The sequence below is a fragment of the Cetorhinus maximus genome, chromosome 12 (assembly GCF_964194155.1).
Source record: "Cetorhinus maximus chromosome 12, sCetMax3.hap1.1, whole genome shotgun sequence".
Lineage (NCBI taxonomy): Eukaryota > Metazoa > Chordata > Chondrichthyes > Lamniformes > Cetorhinidae > Cetorhinus > Cetorhinus maximus.
This window is the reverse complement of record NC_135890.1, coordinates 48,999,142-49,020,218: the sequence shown is the minus strand read 5'-3', so window position 1 is coordinate 49,020,218 and position 21,077 is coordinate 48,999,142. Positions and strand designations below refer to the sequence as shown.

The 21,077-nt window shown below is 40.5% G+C and overlaps 1 protein-coding gene across 2 annotated transcripts in view; it reads left to right on the top strand.

Moving 5' to 3' along the window:
- Nucleotides 1–19,164, top strand: part of eps8a (EGFR pathway substrate 8a, signaling adaptor) — a 160,845-nt gene extending 141,681 nt beyond the window's left edge. Inside the window, exons 18-21 of one of the 2 annotated variants that reach the window (XM_078553566.1) lie at nt 1,622–1,838; nt 5,479–5,659; nt 13,292–13,424; nt 18,301–19,164. In XM_078553566.1, coding sequence (XP_078409692.1) covers nt 1,622–1,838; nt 5,479–5,659; nt 13,292–13,424; nt 18,301–18,369 — 600 coding nt within the window. In that variant the 3' untranslated portion in view covers nt 18,370–19,164. Of the gene's footprint in view, nt 1–1,621; nt 1,839–5,478; nt 5,660–13,291; nt 13,425–18,150 lie in introns of both variants that reach the window. The other variant, XM_078553567.1, reaches the window with a different exon arrangement.
- The last annotated feature ends 1,913 nt before the right edge of the window (nt 19,165–21,077 follow it).

Genomic DNA, 21,077 nt, shown 5'->3' with positions numbered 1-21,077 from the left:
GAATGAGATTGTTCTGAAGGGTAAACCTCAAGTCTGTTTCAATATTTTTGAAAATGTTAGCATAGTTGCATTTGAATTTTAATAGTTAAGTGTTTATGCTAAACCTTCCTGTCAGCAATTAGCTTTTAATCCTGACTACAGATATGTTTATATAATTGGTACTTGGCTAACTCACCTGTTGATTAACTGTTTTGTCCCTTCATTGTTCTGTTTACTTTAAAATAGCCTGCAAAGCACATTATTAGGAATCTGGCTTTAGGCAACAATCTGAACAGAGTTCTGAATTTTTGGTTGTTTTTGTGTTGTTGGGGACACTGGGTTACAGTTCCAATCCGATGCACGCAGAAAACGGATCGAATTCTGTAAGGATTTAAGCATCTTGTTACTTCAGCAATATCTTGCAAGATTGGCATGTGGCAATTGAAGCCCTGCCCCAAGAAAGCAAGAGCAAATAAGATATGAAGAGAGAGTTCACAACACAATTCTTCGGTGCAGCAACTCATCCACCAACAGTGAGCAGCACCTCCCTAAACAACATTTTTGGCAGAGTACGGGGATACTTCCTAATGTCCACAACCCCAACTAACCTCTGAATCCATGGGCATACAAGCTGTCTCACCCTCCCATGCTCTCCCCCAACCTGCTTTTTTCTTAGTCCAAGCAACCAAACTTTGAGAGATGTTCCTATTACAGACACCGTTCATTCAGAGTATACAGTGATTTCATTAAACTATGCATGGAAATGTGTATTGTATTTAAATGCGTGTAATTGTGCCGCTAAATATACAAGGCTTACTGTGCATTCATTTAAGCAAGTTCTAAACTATCTCTGCACCTATAATAAAGACTAGGAAATTGTACTGTTTGGAGAAGCTACTTTCTGATTTGTTGATTTTCCTGCCACAAGCCCCCGCCCTGATTTGCCTGTTAATGCAGTTATAAATTTTGGCTCAGTAAAACATTGTAATACCAAAAAGTCAAGTATGATGGTGTCCAGTTGAACCTCTGCTTGGAGTTGTTTACTTCTAAGTGTATGAAGTTTTAATTTTCTTTCAACTTACTTTTTCCTCATGCTACTCTTCCTTTGAGACTCCTCTAAAATCTACCTCTTTCATCAAGCATTTGTTTTTTTGATGCCACTGTGAAGTGCCTTGGGCCGTTCTACAATGGTTAAAGGCTCTATATAAATGCAAGTTTTTGTTATTGAGGATGCTCCTTGATCCAATATATCTTTTTGTTTCCAGCTAACAGCAAATACTTCAATTAGAGGGACTTTGATTTTTTAAATTCTCAAATGGCACATTGCATCCAAGCTTTTTGAAGCAAATTATTAAATTACCCATGGTATCTGCAATGACAGGCGATGAGTTAATTACTGAAAAAAATATACTGGAAAATGACAGGATTGATTCATTGTTTTCCAGATTAGTATAGCAAACTAGAAAAGCTGCCCTTCATTATTTGAACTATATTTATATGTACTGAATCTTTTGGATCTCAAATTCAAGCTACAATGATGATGGCTAATAAATCCCATTACAGCTTTTAGATTTTAGGGATTTACTAAACGTTTTTCACTTTTGGCACAAGTAATAATTTTAAACATACTTTTCATCTGCAGAAACAGAAGATGGATTACATTGCAAGATCTTCTGTTCCAATACCACCTGCTCCTTCTCCCCCACCAGCACATATCTCAGCCTCCCCTACATCCTCGTTTGCGGGTGGTGTAGTTAAAGGATCTTCTAGGAATATCAGTCGTCAGAACAGTAGCAGTTCTATCGAGAGCAGTAGTGCACAAAAGGATGTTCAGAAGGATGGACACACATTACTCAACCGTAAGTTGAGAGAAGCAAAGTTCAGTCCCATCTTATTTGTTTGGCAAAATAAAGAATTCTCAACTTATTCAGAACTTCTTAATAGATAATTATATGTAAAATATAACACATGCGGTGGTTGTTGACTATTGCACCATTGATTTACCAGAAAATCTGGTACCATTTGCTAGCCCATTGAGGTACTGCTCCATGAATCAATTGGTCACAGGCCCTCGAGCTCAATTTAGATCAATCCATATTATAAATACTGGATTTAAAAGACATTTTCATTTATTGAAACATCAAATATCACTTCAAGAGCAATCTTAAAAACTACACCAAGTTTTTTGTAGCCATTTAAAGTTTCTTCCCATGTTATAGTTTAATTAGATTATTTTAAGAGGACTTTGTGGTTATAGTGTAACTTTCACCTTTTTGGTTGGCATGCTCAAGACAAAATGGTTATTTTTGGATATTTAGAATTTAAGGTTTAAAAAGTGCCTGTTGTTTTAAGTATGTAGAGTCAAGGTTCCATGCAATTATTGTTAAATCAGACCTATACTGTTCGTTGTTCATTCATGGAATGTGTGCATTGCTGGCAAGGCAGGCGCTTATTGTCCTTCCCTAATTTCCCTTAACTGAGTGGCTTCCACAGTCTGAGAATTGGCCACACTAAACAATCTTTTTCCTTTGATTTATATTCTCTGCTGCCATCACTCCCTGTCCTATGGAGAGGCCAGCCCACGTTCTGCCATCCATGCCATCTTGAGCGTTCTTTGTGCACGTTTTCCAGCAACAAACAAAGAACAAAGAAAACTACAGCACAGGAACAGGCCCTTCGGCCCTCCAAGCCTGCGCCGATCATATTGCCCGCCAACTAAAAACTAAAACATTTTGCATTTCTGGGGTCCGTATCCCTCTATTCCCATCCTATTCATGTATTTGTCAAGCTGCCTCTTAAACACCACTATCGTACCTGCTTCCACCACCATCACCTCTGGCAGTGAATTCCAGACACTCACTACCCTTTGCGTAAAAAAACTTGCCCCGCACAACTCCTCTATAGTTTTCTCCTCTCACCTTAAATCTATGTCCCCTAGTAATTGACTCTTCCAACCTGGGAAAAAGCTTCTGACTATCTACTCTGTCCATGCCACATAATTTTGTAAACTACTATCGAGTCGCCCCTCAATCGCAGTTGCTCTAGTGAGAACAATCCAAGTTTCTCCAACCTCTCCTCATAGCTAATAACCACCAGACCAGGCAGCATCCTGGTAAACCTCCTCTGCACCCTCTCCAACGCCTCCATATCCTTCTGGTAATGTGGCGACCAGAATTGCATGCAATGTTCCAAGTGTGGCCTAACCAAGGTTCTATACAGCTGCAGCATGACTTCCCAGCTTTTATACTCAATACCCCTGCCAATGAAAGCAAGCATGCCATATGCCTTCCTGACTACCTTATCCACCTACGTTGCCACTTTCAGTGACCTGTGGACCTGTACACCCAGATCCCTCTGCCCGTCGATGCACTTAGGGTTCTGCCATTTACTGTATAATTCCTGCCTGTATTAGACCTTCCAAAATGCATTACCTCGCTTTTGTCCGGATTAAACTCCATCTGCCATTTCTCCGCCCAAGTCTCCAACTGATCTATATCCCGTTGTATCCTTTGACAATCCTCTTCACTATCTGCAACTCCTCCAACCTTGGTGTCGTCTGCAAACTTACTAATTAGCCCAGTTACATTTTCCTCCAAGTCATTTACGTATACTACAAACAGCAAAGGTCCCAGCACTGATCCCTGCGGAACTCCACTAGTCACAGCTCTCCATTCAGAAAAGCACCCTTCCACTGCTACCCTCTGTCTTCTATGACCAAGCCAATTCTGTATCCATCTTGCCAGCTCACCTCTGAACCCGTTTGTCTTTACCTTCTGTACCAGTCTGCCATGAGGGACCTTGTCAAAGGCCTTACTGAAATCCATGTAGATAACATCCACTGCCCTTCCATCATTGATCACCTTTAAAGTTTTGCCTTGCATTACCTCTTTTTTGCCAAACACTCCCCTCCTATTAGCATTACATGTCCAAAATATGTGAGCTTCCTTAATATCATTGCCTCGAACAATTCCTCTAAACACCAGCTTTCTCAAACACCCACTCATTTGTCTGCTTGGCCATCCTTGACACATGTAATATCTGCCTGAGTCCTTTCATTTCAAATGCTCTTATTCTTCTTGGTCCAGCTTTCACAACCATACATTATCACCAGCCACACAAGGGCTACTTTATTCTCTTAAGTGTGTCCACAATGCAATGACCCTTATGTCTAGCCCAAATTTCTTTGGTAGGTTCTGCATCTTCTATGATGGGTGACCCAAGATAGCAGAAGGTACCTACATGTTCAAGCTGAACTCCATTAATCAGAATCTGGATCATTAGTATTTTGAAATTGAATACCAAGGACCTTTTAGCTTTTTTGTGCAGTTAGAGATGAAGATTCAGCCCATGTTTTCCATTTATATTTTTCTTGCGTTGTATTCTCTGCATTTATGATGAACCCTTTCTGGCAGTCATTGTTAGGAAACTTCAGCTCCAATTTTTGGTGATGTTTAAAAAGGGTTCACTGGCGTTTGTTGCCCGTCCCTCATTGCCCTTGAACTGAGTGGCTCACTGGGCCATTTCCGAGAGCAGTTGAGAGTTAACCACATTGCTGTGGATCTGGAGTCACATATAGGCCACACCAGGTAAGGATGGCAGATTTCCTAACCCCGAAGGGCATTAGTGAACCAGATGGGTTTTTATGACAATCAATGATAGTTTCATGGTCACCATTACTGAGTCTAGCCTTCAATTCCAGATTTTATTAATTGAATTTAAATTCCATCAGCTGCTGTGGTGGGATTTGAACCCATGTCCCGAGAGCATTAGCTAGGGCCTCGAGATTACTAGTCTAATGACATTATCACTATGCTACCATCTTCCCTCTATTGGCTAAATATTGAGAAGATGTTTTCACTAGCAGAGGGTCCAGACTAAGGGTCAGTAAATCCATTAGAGAAATGTCTTTACCAAGAGAGTGATTAGAATATGGAATTTGGGAGGCAAATAGCATTGATGCATTTAAGGAAAAGCTAGATTAAAAACATGAGGGAGAAAGGAATAGAGGATTTGCTGATGGGATTAGATAAATTAATGTGGTAGAAGGCTTGTGTGGAGCATAAAAAACTTCTACCAATTGGGTAGAATGATATGTTTCTGTGCTGTAGATTCTATGCAGTGCTATATGTGCAACAAGATTCCTCCACTACTGCTTTCTGACAAATACAAAAATTGCACCTGCTTTGGGTGCTGAAAGGAGCAGTGATTTTTGTTTTTCGCTAATGAATAGGGCCAAAATTGAGTTACGCTTGATGGAGATCTTGAGAATACTGAGAATCTCTTCAAAGTCTAAATACCTGTACCCCACTGCTCATTGAAATTTCATTGTGCAAGGCAGATTGGCTGAACTCAAATGTGCTTTGCAATTATTTTAATTTATCATTGAAATCAGGGATTTCATTGTAATGCAATTCTTTTTAAAGCTGACATTTTGAAAAGCATTGCTTCTAGAAGGCTACAGAACCTTATATTGGGTGTTTTCTGTGAAACTAATTATAGGACGAAAATCTCATATGGAAGAAGTGCAGGATGAGCTGGCGCATAGACTTACAATTGGACGTAGTGGTGCACAGAAGAAATTTCAAGTGTTACGAAGCAACAGTTCTACAGTTGGTATTTCCTACGATTCATCCCCAGAAGAAGTAGCAGAATGGCTACGATCTAAGGGATTTAATGCTGTGTAAGTACATATCAGAATCAAAGTTGAATGAAGTACAAAAATGAAACAAGTCCATGAAACAAAATTGGTGAACTAGTTCATTTGTAGGCATAGTAAGTATCATAGTAGCATGATGACCCTGATTTACATTTATGAATGGAGAAATGTGTCTGTTGAGGCAAATTAGATTGGTTGTGTAGTTTTACTTGTTAAGGTATCCCAACAAGCTGAGCAGGAGTGCCACAGATATCAGTTCTGGGGCCTCATATCAATTACTTGGATGAAGGGATCGAATGTATGGTTGCTAAATTTGCTGATGACACAAAGTTAGGTAGGAAAGTAAGTTATGAAGAGGACTTGAGTCTGCAAAGGAATGCCCTTCACTGTCGCTGGGTCGAAATCCTGTAACTCCCTTCCTAACAGCACAGTGGGTATTCCTACAACACATGGACTACAGTGGTTCAAGAATGTAGCACACCACCATCTTCTCGAGGGCAGTTAGGGATGGGCAATAAATGCTGGCCTAGCCAGTGTTGCCCACCTCCCATGAATGAAAAAACAGATAGGTTAAGTGAGTGGACAAAAATTTGGCAGATGGAGTATAATGCAGGAAAATGTGAAGTTGTCCACTTTGGCAGGAAGAATAGAAAAGCAATATACAATTTAAATGGAGAGATTGCAGAGCTTGGTTCATAGAGATCTGGGTGTCCTGGTGCAAGAATCAGGAAGGTTAGTATGCAGTACAACTGGTGATTAGGAAGGCAAATGGAATATTGCCATTTATTGCAAGGGAAAAGGAATATAAAAGTAGATTTTTACTACAGTTGTACAGGGCATTGGTGAGAGCACATCTATAGCACTGGGTACAGTTTTGGTCTCCTTATTTAAGATAAGATACAATTGCATGAGAAGTAGTTTAGAGAAGGTTCATGTAACTGATAGCTTGGATGGGGGGGCGCTGTCTTATGAGAAAAGGTTGCATGAGCTGGGCCTGTATCCATTGGAGTTTAGAAGAATGAGAGGTGATCTTATTGAAACATAAAATCTTGAAGGGACTTGACAGGGTGGATGCTAAAAGGATGTTTCCCCTTGTGGGAGAGACTAGAACTAGGGGACACAGTTTAAAAATAAGGGGTCTCCCATTTAAGGCAGACATGAGAAGAAATTTTTTCTCCCACAGGGTCGTGGTTCTATGGACCTCTTCCTCAGAGAGCAGTGGAGGCAGAGTCAATGAATATTTTTAAGGCACTGAATATTTATTAAGAGGTCGATATCCTTGACTAACAAGGAAGTCAAAAGGTTATCGGGGTTAGGCTGAATGTGGAGCTCAGAACACAATCAGATCAGCCATAATCTTATTGAATGGCGGAGCAGGCTCGAGGGGCCAAATGGCCTACGGTTGCTCCTAATGCCTATGTTTGTATGTATGTATTTTATTGCAATGGCTATCACAGAAGGGAAGCCAAAGATATAGGCTTATTAACAGTAAAAGGATTGTCGAGGAGTGGTGGGGCTGATTCAGGACCAAAATAGAGATCCCTTGCTGAAGGCTGAAGACATGGCTGAGATCGTCACCTTCTCCAGTTCCCTGCCTAAAGGCAGGCTCCTGGCGATTATTCGCCAAACCACAGCAAAATGCCGTGTTTTTTTAACTACAGGTTGGGCGCAGAGATTGGTCGTGAGTCTACCACTGTCGGAACAGGAATTGAACCCCATGCTGTTGGTGTCTGATTTGCACACTAGCTGCCAAGCTAACCATGGCTGAGGTGATAAATGAATACTTTGCTTCAGAGTTTACCAAGGAAGAGAACTTTGTTAGTTGTATATCAAATGGGTATTCAGGTGGAGGTTATTAGTTGTGGACTCATCTGGGCTCTCATAGGAGGAGGGTGAAAGATGCCTGTGCTGTTGGAAGTGCATAGTATGTGACGTGTGTTTCTGCAACTAAAAGCTGTTAAGTGAATGAAGACTTGATTTTAGTGTTCTTTCTTTCACCGTTTGGTTTCTAAGTTTTGACAGACCTTTGATCAAGTACCACATATCAAACTAGTTAACAAAATTGAAGCAAAGGGGCAAAAGGGACAGTAGCAGCAGAAGTTTCTAAAGGATAGAAAACAGTTGTGGTGAATGGCTGTTATTCAGGCTCCCTTAACAACCTAGGATTCATCCCGTCCAAACCAGGTGACAATCCACTTTAATTACTTTCAGCTTTTCTAATACCGTCTCTCTCTATTTTCACCTGGCCCTCTATTCTGACAACCACCTCTTTTACAGTGCTAGGAATGCTGCTTTTTTTTATTTACATAATGACTTAGACTTACATTTAGGGCACAATTTCAAAATTTGAGGATGACAGTGTAGCAAACAACAAGGAAGATGGTGGTAGAGTGCAATAGGACAAAACCAGGCTAGTGGAATGGGTGTGAATGGCAGAAAGTGAGAGATGATGCATTTTGCCATGAAGATTGAGGAAAAACAATGCAAGCTAAATGTTACAATTTTATAGGGGGTGCAAAGAGAGCAAGTCCCAGGATTGTTTGTGCACAAAGATGACGGGACAGCTTAACAAAGCATTTGGAATCATGGACTTTGAGTAGAGACACAGAGTACAAAAGGAAGGACGTTATGCTAAACCTATAAAAAAGACTGGTTAGGCCCCAGCTGGAGCATCATGTCTAATTCTGCATACCAGACTTTATAAAGGATGTGAAAGCTTTGGAGATGGTACAGAAACGATTCACTCGAGTGGTTCTGGGATGAGGGATTATAGTTACATGGATAGAGTGGAGGAACAGGTGGTCCTTAGAACAGAGAAGGCGAGAGGAGATTTTGATAAAGGTGTTTAAAATCTTGAAGGGTTTGAATGGAGTAATTAAAGAGAAACTGTTTCCACTGGTCTGAAGGGTTGATAACCAGAGGCCACAGATTTAAGGTGATTTGCAAAAGAACCAGAAGTGACATGAGAGGAAGCTTATTTGCACAAAATGCATTAGGATTTGCAATGTACTGCCTGATTGGGGTGGTGGAAATAGATGCAGTAATAGCCTGCAAAAGGGAACTAGATAAATACTTGAAAGAGAATAAGTTCCAGGGGTATGGGGAAAGAGCGAGACTTCAAAAGAGCAAGCACAGACTCGGTGGGATGAATGGCTTCCTTCTGTGCTGTACTATTCTGATTTTAATGCATTCTTTCCATAAAAGCTGGAAAAGCATTGTTGTCGCCTTTGCCAAACAGCCACATACTCAGTTTGTGGGTACGCCTCACAAAGTAAACTTCAGTTGAAGATTATGTACTGTTATTTATTGTAAATGATAATACTTGAGATGAGTCCCTGGTAATTGAAGAAACTTCGCTAATTCCCAATTATGAGCCTCTGTTTCAGATATGTAGCACATTATATGTGCAGAGTTCTAACTTGCCACATATTTACTGTCTGAGACCAAAAGGCAACATAAAGCTTTCTAACAGACAACATTTAATTAGACATTGATGTGCTGTCACATGTTACATGAAGTATATCATTGCAGCATTTCTGCTCTACTGTAATCCTTCAGTCCTCTGGCACCACAACATGTCAAAGGAGGATTGGAAGATTGTGACTATTTCTTCCACAGTTTCTACCCTTACTTTCCTCAGCTACTGAAGGTGTATCCCATCCAAATAAGTGATTTATCCACTTTAAGTACTGTCAGCATTTCCAGCGCTTCCTTTTTATCTTTTTTTTTACATTATCCAGTAACCCAATAACCTCCTTGCCATAGCTATGGCAAAGTCCTCTTGGCGAGTGCCAATGCAAAATATGCTTAACATCTCAACCATGCCATTTGCTTCCATCGATAGATCTCCATTTTGGGCCTTTATCATTCCCACTGCTCCTCTGACAAGCCTTTTACTGTTAATATCCCCACGAAAGGCCTTTCCTTTTATGGTAGATGTCAGTCTGTTCTCTTACTGCCTGTTTGCACCTCTAATTTCCTTTATCACTTTGCGCTTTTTATATTCAGCCTGAATCTCCCTTTTATTATCAAGCTGATGTATCTATTTCGGGCTCGGCATGATGCTGAACCCTTCTTCCGCCGTCTTCGTCTCCGTGCTCACTTCTTTGGGCAGGAGTCCTCTCCCCGTTCAACGGATCCTTTTACCCACCTCCAATATTCTCCCTCCACCTGGACCCCTCCCTCTGGATTCTTACCTTCTCTTGATCTTTTCATTGAGAACTGTCGGCGTGACATTAGCCGTCTCAATTTCTCTGCTCCTCTCACCCATTCTAATCTGTCTCTCTCTGAACTTACTGCACTCCGTTCTCTCAGGTCCAACCCCAACATTGTCATCAAACCCGCTGACAAGGGTGGTGCTGTTGTTGTCTGGCGCACTGACCTCTACCTCGCGGAGGCTGAGCGTCAACTCGCAGACACTTCCTCCTACCTCTCCCTGGACCATGACCCCACCACAGAACATCAAGCCATTGTTTCCAGGACTGTCACTGACCTCATCTCCTCTGGAGATCTTTCTCCCACAGCTTCCAACCTGATAGTCGCCCAACCTTGGACGGCCCGCTTCTACTTCCTACCCAAAATCCACAAACAGAACTGTCCTGGCAGACCGATCGTGTCAGCCTGTTCCTGCCCCACGGAACTCATTTCTCGTTATCTTGACTCCCTTCTCTCTCCGCTTGTCCAGTCCCTTCCCACCTACATCCGTGATTCCTCTGACACCTTACGTCACACCAACAATTTCCAGTTCCCTGGCCCCAACCGCTTCCTATTCACCATGGATATCCAATCCCTCTACACCTCCATCCCCCACCAGGATGGTCTGAGGGCCCTTAGCTTCTTCCTTGAACAGAGGCCCGAACAATCCCCATCCACCACTACTCTCCTCCGTCTGGCTGAACTTGTTCTCACACTGAACAATTTCTCCTTTAACTCCTCTCACTTCCTCCAAATAAAAGGTGTGGCTATGGGTACCCACATGGGCCCCAGCTATGCCTGTCTCTTTATGGGGTATGTGGAACATTCCTTGTTCCAGTCCTACTCCGGCCCCCTCCCACAACTCCTTCTCTGGTACATCGATGATTACTTCGGTGCTGCTTCATGCTCTCGTCGGGACCTGGAAAAATTTATTAATTTTGCTTCCAATCTCCACCCTCCATCATTTTCACATGGTCCATCTCTGACACTTCTTTTCCCTTCCTTGACCTCTCTGTCTCAATTTCTGATGATAGACTGTCCACCAATATCCATTACAAGCCTACCAACTCCCACAGCTACCACGACTACAGCTCCTCACACCCCGCTTCCTGTAAGGACTCCATCCCATTCTCTCAGTTACTTCGCCTCCGTCGCATCTGTTCTGATGACGCTACCTTCAAAAACAGCTCCTCTGACATGTCGTCCTCCTTCCTTAACCGAGGTTTTCCACCCACGGTCGTTGACAGGGCCCTCAACCGTGTTTGGCCCATATCCCGCGCATCCGCCCTCATGCCTTCTCCTCCCTCCCAGAAACATGATAGGGTCCCCCTTGTCCTCACTTATCACCCCACCAGCCTCCGCATTCAAAGGATCATCCTCCGCCATTTCCGCCAACTCCAGCATGATGCCACCACCAAACACATCTTCCCTTCACCCCCCCCGGCGGCATTCCGTAGGGATCGTTCCCTCCGGGACACCCTGGTCCACTCCTCCATCACCCCCTACTCCTCAACCTCCACCTATGGCACCTCCCCATGCCCACGCAGAAGATGCAACACCTGCCCCTTCACTTCCTCTCTCCTCACCGTCCAAGGGCCCAAACACTCCTTTCAAGTGAAGCAGCATTTCACTTGCATTTCCCCTAACTTTGTCTACTGCATTCGTTGCTCCCAATGCGGTCTCCTCTACATTGGAGAGACCAAACGCAAACTGGGCGACCGCTTTGCAGAACACCTGCGGTCTGTCCGCAAGAAAGACCCAAACCTCCCTGTCGCTTGCCATTTTAACACTCCACCCTGTTCTCTTGCCCACATGTCTGTCCTTGGCTTGCTGCATTGTTCCAGTGAAGCCCAACGTAAACTGGAGGAACAGCACCTCATCTTCCGACTAGGCACTTTACAGCCTTCCGGGCTGAATATTGAATTCAACAACTTTAGATCTTAAACTCCCCCTCCCCCCATCCCCACCCCGTTTCTTCCCCCTCCCATTTTTTTCAAAAATTTATATAGATTCTTCTTTTCCCACCTATTTCCATTATTTTTAAATCTAAAACTAAAACTTTGTTAGTCTTTCCACCCCACCCCCACTAGAGCTGTACCTTGAGTGTCCTGCCATCCATTCTTAATTAGCACTTTTCTTAGATAATATCACCACCTTCAACACCTCTTTGATCCTTTTGTCTGTGACATCTTTTGATTATCTGCTCCTATCACTGTTTGCTTATCCCTACAACCACCCCACCCTCAACTTCTCTCTCCCCCCGCCCCCCATCTTAGACCAGCTTATATTTCACTTCTCTCCTAACTATACTTCAGTTCTGCCGAAGGGTCATGAGGACTCGAAACGTCAACTGTTTTCTTCTCCACCAATGCTGCCAGACCTGCTGAGTTTTTCCAGGTAATTCTGTTTTTGTTTTGGATTTCCAGCATCCGCAGTAGCTTTTAGCTTTTATATATGATGTATCTATTGTTGGCTTTTACTGCTTCACACTGGTCTCTAACTCTTGGCATCCAGGGAGCTCTGGCTTCGGTTAACCTCCTTTTCCCGCCCTCCCTTGCCCCTCACCCTGCCCCTTGTGGGAATGCACCTAAACTGTACCCAGACGAGAATGCCTGTCACTCCATTGTAATTCTGCTGGCAGATTTTGACTCTTATTTACTTGGGCCGGATCCCTCATATATTCTCTGAAATCAGCCCTCCTCCAGCTAAAGCACTTTTATTGTAGGTTGTTCCTTGTTCTGCTCCATTACTAATCTAAACCTTACTGATACTATGATTGTTATACCTGAGATGTTCCCCCACTGTAACATTCTTCATTTCACCAATTCTATGTGAAGTTAATTGTATATAAACATTTCCTTTCACTAAAAGCTGTACTACTTAGTACAATGTAATTTCAAATCCATTGCAATTATTAGTTTTGAGCTTTTTGAAAATTTAGTTCCCTTTTGAGCGCTGAATCTGAGTGCAAGAATTTGTTTTGATTTGATACCATCTTAATGTATAATCAAAAAATTCTTAAAATATGAAGATTACCACAATTAATATTTCATCTTGACATGTAATTTCAAATAAGAACTTGCTGCTCTAATTTCATATCATGTGGTTTGGATATTTCAAAGCATGTCACAAGCAATGGATTATTTTTGACGTGCAGTCTCTTGTTTTGAGGGCAAATATAGCAACTAGTGTTGTGCACAGCAAGGTCGCTAAACATCTTTGAGGTGATTGACTAGTTAATCTGCTTTTGTTGAAGGGCAGAGTGTTGGTCATGATACCAGGAAGAGTCCCAGGTGTTTTTAAAATAGTGTCATTCATCCACCTGAACTGACAGATGAGGTCTCTGTTTTGTCTCATCCAAAAGACAACAACTCTGACAATGCAGCTTCTCAGTATTGCACTGAAGTGTTGGCTTAGGAAACAACGTATTATTCCTATTTAACCTTTTGTTTTGCGTTGCAGTACTGTGAATAGTTTGGGAGTACTCTCAGGAGCACAACTCTTCTCCCTAAACAAGGATGAGCTAAAGACTGTTTGTCCTGAAGATGGTGTTCGGGTTTACAGTCAGGTTACAGTACAGAAGGCTACATTGGAGGTATACTTTAATGCTTTATTAAACTCGTAACACGACTATGTCCATGTATCTTAACTAGAACTGTACATATACATTTAAAACAATTGGCCCTCCTCCAGTTAAGCTTTTTTATTCTAGATTGCTCCTTGTTCTCCATTACTGATCTAAACCTTATGATACTATGATTGCTATTCCCAAGGTAGTCTTCCACTGTAACATTCTCTAAATTCTTGATACATTGATTTGGTTGATATTCACAGCCTCCTGGTTTTGGCACTGGTATCTCCAGGTGTTCACGTCCAGTTCTGTAAAAGACTGCTCATCTTATAGTGACAAACAACAGAATATTGCATGATGTCCACATGTCACTTTGATTTTAAATGCACATTTAAAGAAGAAATTGTTATTTTTGCAGAATAATTTAATTAATTGTCTGTGATGAAAAAAAACACCTTCCTTCCAGAGTACATGACCCCTCTTATCATTTTTCTTTTTGCACAAACTCCCATTCAAGTCTTGCTAATCTCCTAGATGCATTGTGTTTTCAATGCTGCTGAATGTCGGTTATTTATCCTAACCTGTGTATCTGGGCCTTACACATAGATGGAAGAATGTATATTAATCAAGACACTGATTTGGAATTTTCAAGGGAAAATGAACAGTAACAGAATTTAATCTTGCAAAACACAAAATCTCTTTCCCCTTGCTCTGCTCTTCCAACTGTATTCCCCTCAATTCCCCAGTCCACTCTCACTTCTCCCTTCTCTTCTGTTATGCCATCCAGCTAGGATTGCCATTTCCCTCTTTCCCCTTCACCACCACAGTGCAGTGCCATTGAAACAGGTGTCCAATTGTCTGTATTCTTCACTACTGACAGTTAGCATTAGAGTGATTTGAGAAGAGGAAAATGAATCTTAATAAGGAAAAATGCAACAACTAAAGAACAGAAGAACAATAGCAAATGAAGCTAAATATATGACTTGATTTATAGAAGTGTTAAAAGGTGATTTTATGAGGGGAAAGAAAAAAGCATTGATGATTGGGTCTGCCTATTGTTCAGTTGAAAAGTGGAATGGGTTCTGTTTACCAGGATTGACAAAATTTGATGCATATTTTTGCACCATTTGTTACCACTTAAAAGATGTTTTGCTGTTGGAAGTCACGCAAGCAAAAACTTCACCTGGCAGAAAGAATAGGTCCAAGTGCTTTATTTCTCAGTTCGAGGTTTGTCATCTTACAGCAATCTCAAACTGAACACAATGCAAGCACTGACTTCCACAATACCAAGCCCTTTCCCATCACAGAATTCCTGAGCCAAAGTCAGTACAGTAACTAAATCCCTGGTTTATATTTTTAAGCTTTATGCAACAAGTCTGGCTAATGCACCAGATTTCTTTTCAGACATTTTGAAGTTTAAACTCAAAAATAGCATTTTTTTATGCTAAACCAGTGAGTAAGTGAATAATGGATTTAAGTGAATAATGGATTGCTGTTAAATGACTTGCAAGTAAATTTTTTAAGGGGAAAAAAATATCTCTATATGAATCTTCATCTAATCATAAACCTCCTTCCTGTTCTATGTTGAAAGGTGATGGTATTAAGCATACAAATTAAAAGCAAAATAGAGGAGAAATGATGTAGAAATCCTCCAGGGGGAGGGGAGCAGGGGGCTAACTGGGATATATGGAACAAATTGTAGAAACATGAGAGAGGTTATGAGGGACAAAGAGAGATCTGGGGGAAGATGGGAGGGGGAAGAAGCATAGCTGCTAAGGTTCATTGTAACAGTAAAATAAAACTGCTGGTACAACAATAGCAAGAGGGTAGTTGTAGAAGGGATACAAAGGATGAAAGTACTGAGTGAGGTGCCTCAGGACTTGGTATTGAGACTTCTATTGTTTCTAATTTACATAAGTTACTTGGATACAGAAGTTCAATATGTTTTACATTTGACTTTTTAAGAATTACTTCTGTTAATTGTGGCTGCAGTGAACTGCTTAAAAGCTTTCTTCATTGTCTTTGGCTGGGTTTTTGTTGGCTTGTTTTGTGGTTTCTTGCTGTCTTCCTACTTGCAGGTGCTCTGCTGACTCCACGGGTCCTGACTATCTCTTACTATTCAAGTTTAAGTAACAGTAAGATCATACTTAATTTTCTTGCTTAAATTGGCAGGTCTTAGAGTCCTTTTTCGGGTCCAAATAGGTTGGATTGATATTACAAATTGGAATTAGTTACCTGGTCCCTGTTGTAAATTTCAACATGCGATTCCTAATTTTAAGTTGTTATAATGACTACTTCTAAAGTTTGCATCTGGTTTTAAATATAACAGGTTTTTTGCTAGTTGTCATTGTTTATATTTATTTTGAAATGCAACCTTGCTTGGTCAACAAAAAGGAACCTTAAAACCCTTTGAGCACTGCCATTGTATGTTTGTTATCACAATTGAAAATTGCCTTTTAAAAAAAGTTAATTCTAATACTATTAAAGGATTTGTGGTGGTACACATTTCCCAAATCTACCTTTTAATGAATGGCCAGAGAAACCTGGCAAATAACTTGTTGACTTGGAACATTTTCAAACAATGGATTTCTTGGCTGGAAAACAAACGAGTCAGTACTCAAAGGGTAATGACTGCCACAGCAATGTATTTACATGTTTGTGCTCCACATTTCTCCCCTACCCTACACCCTAAAATAACTTCCTTAATTGTTACCTCTTCTGTGAAAAAAAATTAGGACAGTAATGTTTGCCTAAGGTACTTGCATTGGTAACAAAAAAAATTGTATCTTTCTCCTTTTTCCACCATAGGTGGTTTTGCCAGTCTTCCTTAAAAACTGATTCTGATAAGCTCACCTATATATACATTACTTTCCCTGACAGTTTATAAAAACAATCCTAAATTTTTTTGTGTTGGAGGGAAATTAGGATGGGGAACAAGCTTTTATTTATATTTTTTAACAAGTAAATTTCCCAAATAACTCCTGAACTCTCTCGCAAACCCTTCATTTTGGAAATAGATATGGAAATATTAGTACCAATGCAGCCATAATCTGCACTGCTACCTGGGAGCAAAAAATATTCCCAGTTTAATGAAAAGAAAATTATATTAGCAATGGAGATACCTGAATAGCTGACATGGTTTGTATACAATGTATTTGTAGCTTGACAAGAGATTACTCACACAGTTTAATTTTTTTAAAAATCCTACCGATCAGGCTCTTGTATTAAGGTCCTTCTTCCCAAATGCTTTAAAAATATTTTGACTGGCTATAGGATGCTGTCACAATCCCTTTTTTTCTGTTTCTGTACTGCTATGTTTGTGCATTTAGTTGTAATATAGGTCTTGAATTAGTCTATGAAGTTCTTTCTAAGTTCCAGACTTTCTACAATATTACAATATACAGTATAACAGTGCATGACATTGTGATTAACCATAATGCCTTCCAAAATCTAATCAAACCTGCTACAAGAAGAATGGTTGTGAGCTGCCCTTCAGAGAATAGCTGGCACTTAGGAAACCAGATCGCAAACTCAAAACCACTTCTTCAGTAGGCAGATGGTGGGCTGGATGGGAGCAAGGGAAAAATAAAGTCTAGTCTTTTGAAAGCCTAGTGACTTTTCATTGTGGCAGTGTGGTTATAAAAGTAGAGGAGGTGTGTTGCTAATAATTAGCACTCACTTCGTAGATAGGGGTATTGTGGTTGTTGGGCTGGACTAATGATCTGAGTTCAAATTCCAGTTTATTAAATAAATCTGGAATAAAAAGTTAGTATCAACAATGCTGACCATGAACCTACCAGATTATAATTTTAAAACTCACCTGGTTCACAATGCCCTTTCGTCCTTTCTTGGTCTGGCCTGTACGTGACTGCAGACTCTCAACAACGTAGTTGACACTTGATGGCCCTCTGAGATAGCATAGCAAGACAGTCTGTTGTATAATGATGGGCAATAAATGCTGGCTGTGCCAGTGGCACCCACATCCAGTGAATGAATAAAAGGAAACCCAGCCTTTTTGCCAGTTATACCTCACAGCTCTTTTGGAATAAGTGATGCATAAAATTTGATCATTAAAGCTATAACCAATAGATGGCACTCTGATCACCTTCATAAATGAACTTACTGAGAGTGGAAACTCAAAGGCCAAATGGATGGTTATAGAAAGTTAGCTCTTTCGATATATACAAGCTTGTATCCATTTAAATAAGAATTGGAGAAACTTACAGGCCCATCGTGCCTGTGCCAACTCTTTGAAACAACTCTCCAGTTTCAAGATTAACAGTCTTTCATTGCTATGTACAATGTTTACTATGTACATAAGTGCAAAATACTATGTAAGGTCAGTCAGCAGAAAGACTTGCTGAAATTGCTAATTGTGCAGTCACCATAGAGCTGGCATTGATTGATATATATTTTAAAAAAACTTAATAGTCCAGTAAATCTGTCTGGAAAACCAGATTGTTCAGTTTACACAGAGGTAAATTGATAACTGTTGAGGAAATATTTTAAATATGATTTGGTAACCCTAAATTAGAGAACTGGTTTAAAATGCAAGAAAATACAAATTAAAGTTCAGTTTATACATGTGGAGGAAAACTAATGCATGCGTAAGAGGGCATTTAAATACAAGTACAATGAGTTACTAAATTAGTGCTGACTTGAAGTTCTCCACTCCTCTCCTCATTCCTCTAACCCCTCACCTCTGCCCCTGGACTATCCACAATTTTAAAACTTGTATATTTAATTTCAGGATAAACGTGGGACCTCAGAATTGGAAGAGATTATGAAGCGGAGGCAAGAAAAACTCAGTGCTGCTGGTTGTGACTCTGGAGTAGAATCTTTTGACGAAGGAAATAGTCATTAGTGAAGTGTCATTACCTTGAAACTTTTTTGATTTTAGGAAGCCACTGAGCGATCATCTGAGTTTTTAGAAATTATGCGCAGAAGGCACAAATTGATGGACCAGTGAAGGACGACTCCCAAAAGGACAAGATTTAATGAACACATTTTGCTGAGTTTTACTACTGTGGGGTAGAACAGAATTATGTAAAAATATCATTGTGACTCCATGAAAATTAAGCGTATCTTTTGCAATCACATGTTGATTGTAATCCTTCTTGATGAATATAATTTAATATTCTGCTCAGTTTATTGTAATGAGACTTAATGCAGTAAACTTGGTTTGTCATGTTCTGTAGTGGAATGATAAAAGGGAATAGGATTGAGTCAGTGTTGTCTTAGATTTAAATTCAGATCCGTAAGATTGTTTTGGTAATGAGACAAATAGATGGGGCTCTTTCTGTGACTGGTATTTAATGTACAAATGTCATTGTAGAAGATGCAATTGATCTAATGAAGCAATCTCTTTTTCATATTAAATACACAATTCTGGTCTTAAAACTTGACCAGAAAGTTGTACTTCAAAAGATGACTACAACCCCACTGCCCTTGGCATGGGACCTGTTGATTTAGAAATGTATCACTGACAACCCCCCACCCCACTTCCTCCATGTAATGTCATATCTATGTTACGTACAGACACTAAAAGATTTCACATGCAAATAGTTTATTTCACAGTTTGAACTTTAAATATTGTTATCTTGCTGTAATTTTATGAAAACCTGTTGAACTGAAGAATGTTGTACATTTGAGAACTTAAATCCATTTGGAAGGATTTGATATTGTATTTGTATAGTTTCATGGTGCCTTTTTCCACAAAATTCAGCTATAATTCTGAAATAAATAGTATTTACTGCTACACTTCTCACTGTTCACTCATAATTAGACTAATTGATCTCTCACAGTGATGCTTAGACAACATTTGTAATGCTTTTGCGAATTGCAATACATTTGGAGTCCCTTTGGATTGTGCAGTTAATAGTTTGAAGCTGACTCCATGTTGGCAGCAGTTATGATATTATTTAAGTATAAGTTAGATTTAAAGTCTTACAGTATTCAAGCAGCAGTTCTTAAAGTACATTTGAGAACTACATTACCCACTGTTTTTCTCTAGTAGAAGGTGAGAGTCATTCCTTGTTCTTTCTATGCTTCTAAGTGCTGCCACCTGTCTGGTATCAATCCTGGCTTTTATGGAAGCATAAAACTATAAAGATGTTACATGTTTAAGTGAATAGAGAAAACCGTGCAAATGGATTTCAATGTAGGCAAATGTGAGGTCATCCACTTTGGACCTAAAAAGGATAGAACAGGGTAGAATGGTGCACAGCTAGTGAAGATCCAAAGAGACTTTGAGGCCCAGGCACACAGATCATTGAAATATCCTGAACAAGTACATTAAATAATTAACAAGGTTAATGGAATGCTGGCCTTTATAGCAAAAGGATTAGAATGCAAGGTGGTAGACGTCATGCTTCAGCAGTTCTGGACACCACACCCGAGGAAGGATATTTTGACCTTGGAGAGAGTGCAGTACAGGTATACCTGAATGATACCAGATCTTCAAGGGTTAATTAATCAGGAGAGTTTACACAAACCACAGTTGTACTCCTGGGTGATTAAAAAGTGAAGGGCCAGTTTGATTGAAGTTTTCAAGATATTAAGGGGACAGACAATTTCTCTCTCTCCAGCTATTTCCACTGGTTGAGGAGTCCAGGATTAGGGGGCATAGTCTTAAAGTTGGACCCAAACCTTTCAGGAATGAAATTGGGAAACACTGCTAGGCACAAAGGGTAGTGGAAGTTTGGAACACACTCCTGCAAATGACAATTGATGCTAGATTGATTGTTAATTTTAAATTGGAGTTAGATATAGCAAAAGCTACAGGCCCTGACAAAGTCCTGGCTGTAGTACTCATGAACTAGTTGCACAAGTTGTTCCCAGTACAGCTCCAACACTGACGTCTACTCAACAATGGAAAATTGCCCAGGTATGTCCTGTCCACAAAAAATCAGAACAAATCAGATCCAGCAAATTGCCACTCTATCAGCCAATTCTCAATTATCAGCAAAGTGATGGAAGGTATCGTCAACAGTGCTATCAACGACACTTAGCAACAGCCTGCTCAAGATTGCTCAGTTTGGGTTCTAGAAGGGTTACTTGGCTCCAGACCTAATTACAGCCTTGATCCAAACATGGCCAAAAGAGCTGAATGCCAGAAATCAGGTGAAAGTGCTTGCCCTTGATATTAAGGCAGCATTTGACCCAGTTTGGTATCAAAGAGCCCGAATAAAATTGAGGTCAATGGGAATCAAGAAAGACTCCAGTTGTTGGAGTCATACTGAGCAGAGAGGAAGATGGTTATGGTTGTTAGAGACCAAACACCTCTGCCATTTCTGCATTTGTTCCTCTGGTTGTGCCCTAGGACCAAGCACTTTCAGCTGTTTCATCAATGATCTTCCCTCCATCACAAGGTTAGAAGTGGGGATGTTCACTGATGATTGCAACAACTCCTAAGATACTAAAGCAGTCTGTGCCCACATGGATCAAGACCTGGATAACATTTAGGCTTGGGCTAATAAGTGGCAAATAACATTCGCACCACATAAGTGTCAGGCAATGACTCTCTCCAGCAAGAGAGAACCTAACCATCTCCCCTTGACCTTTGACAGCATTACCATCACTGAATTCCTCACCATCAATATCCTGGGGTTACCATTGACCAGAAACTTAATTGGAGCAACCATATAAATATTATCACTACAATAGTAAGTTTGAGAC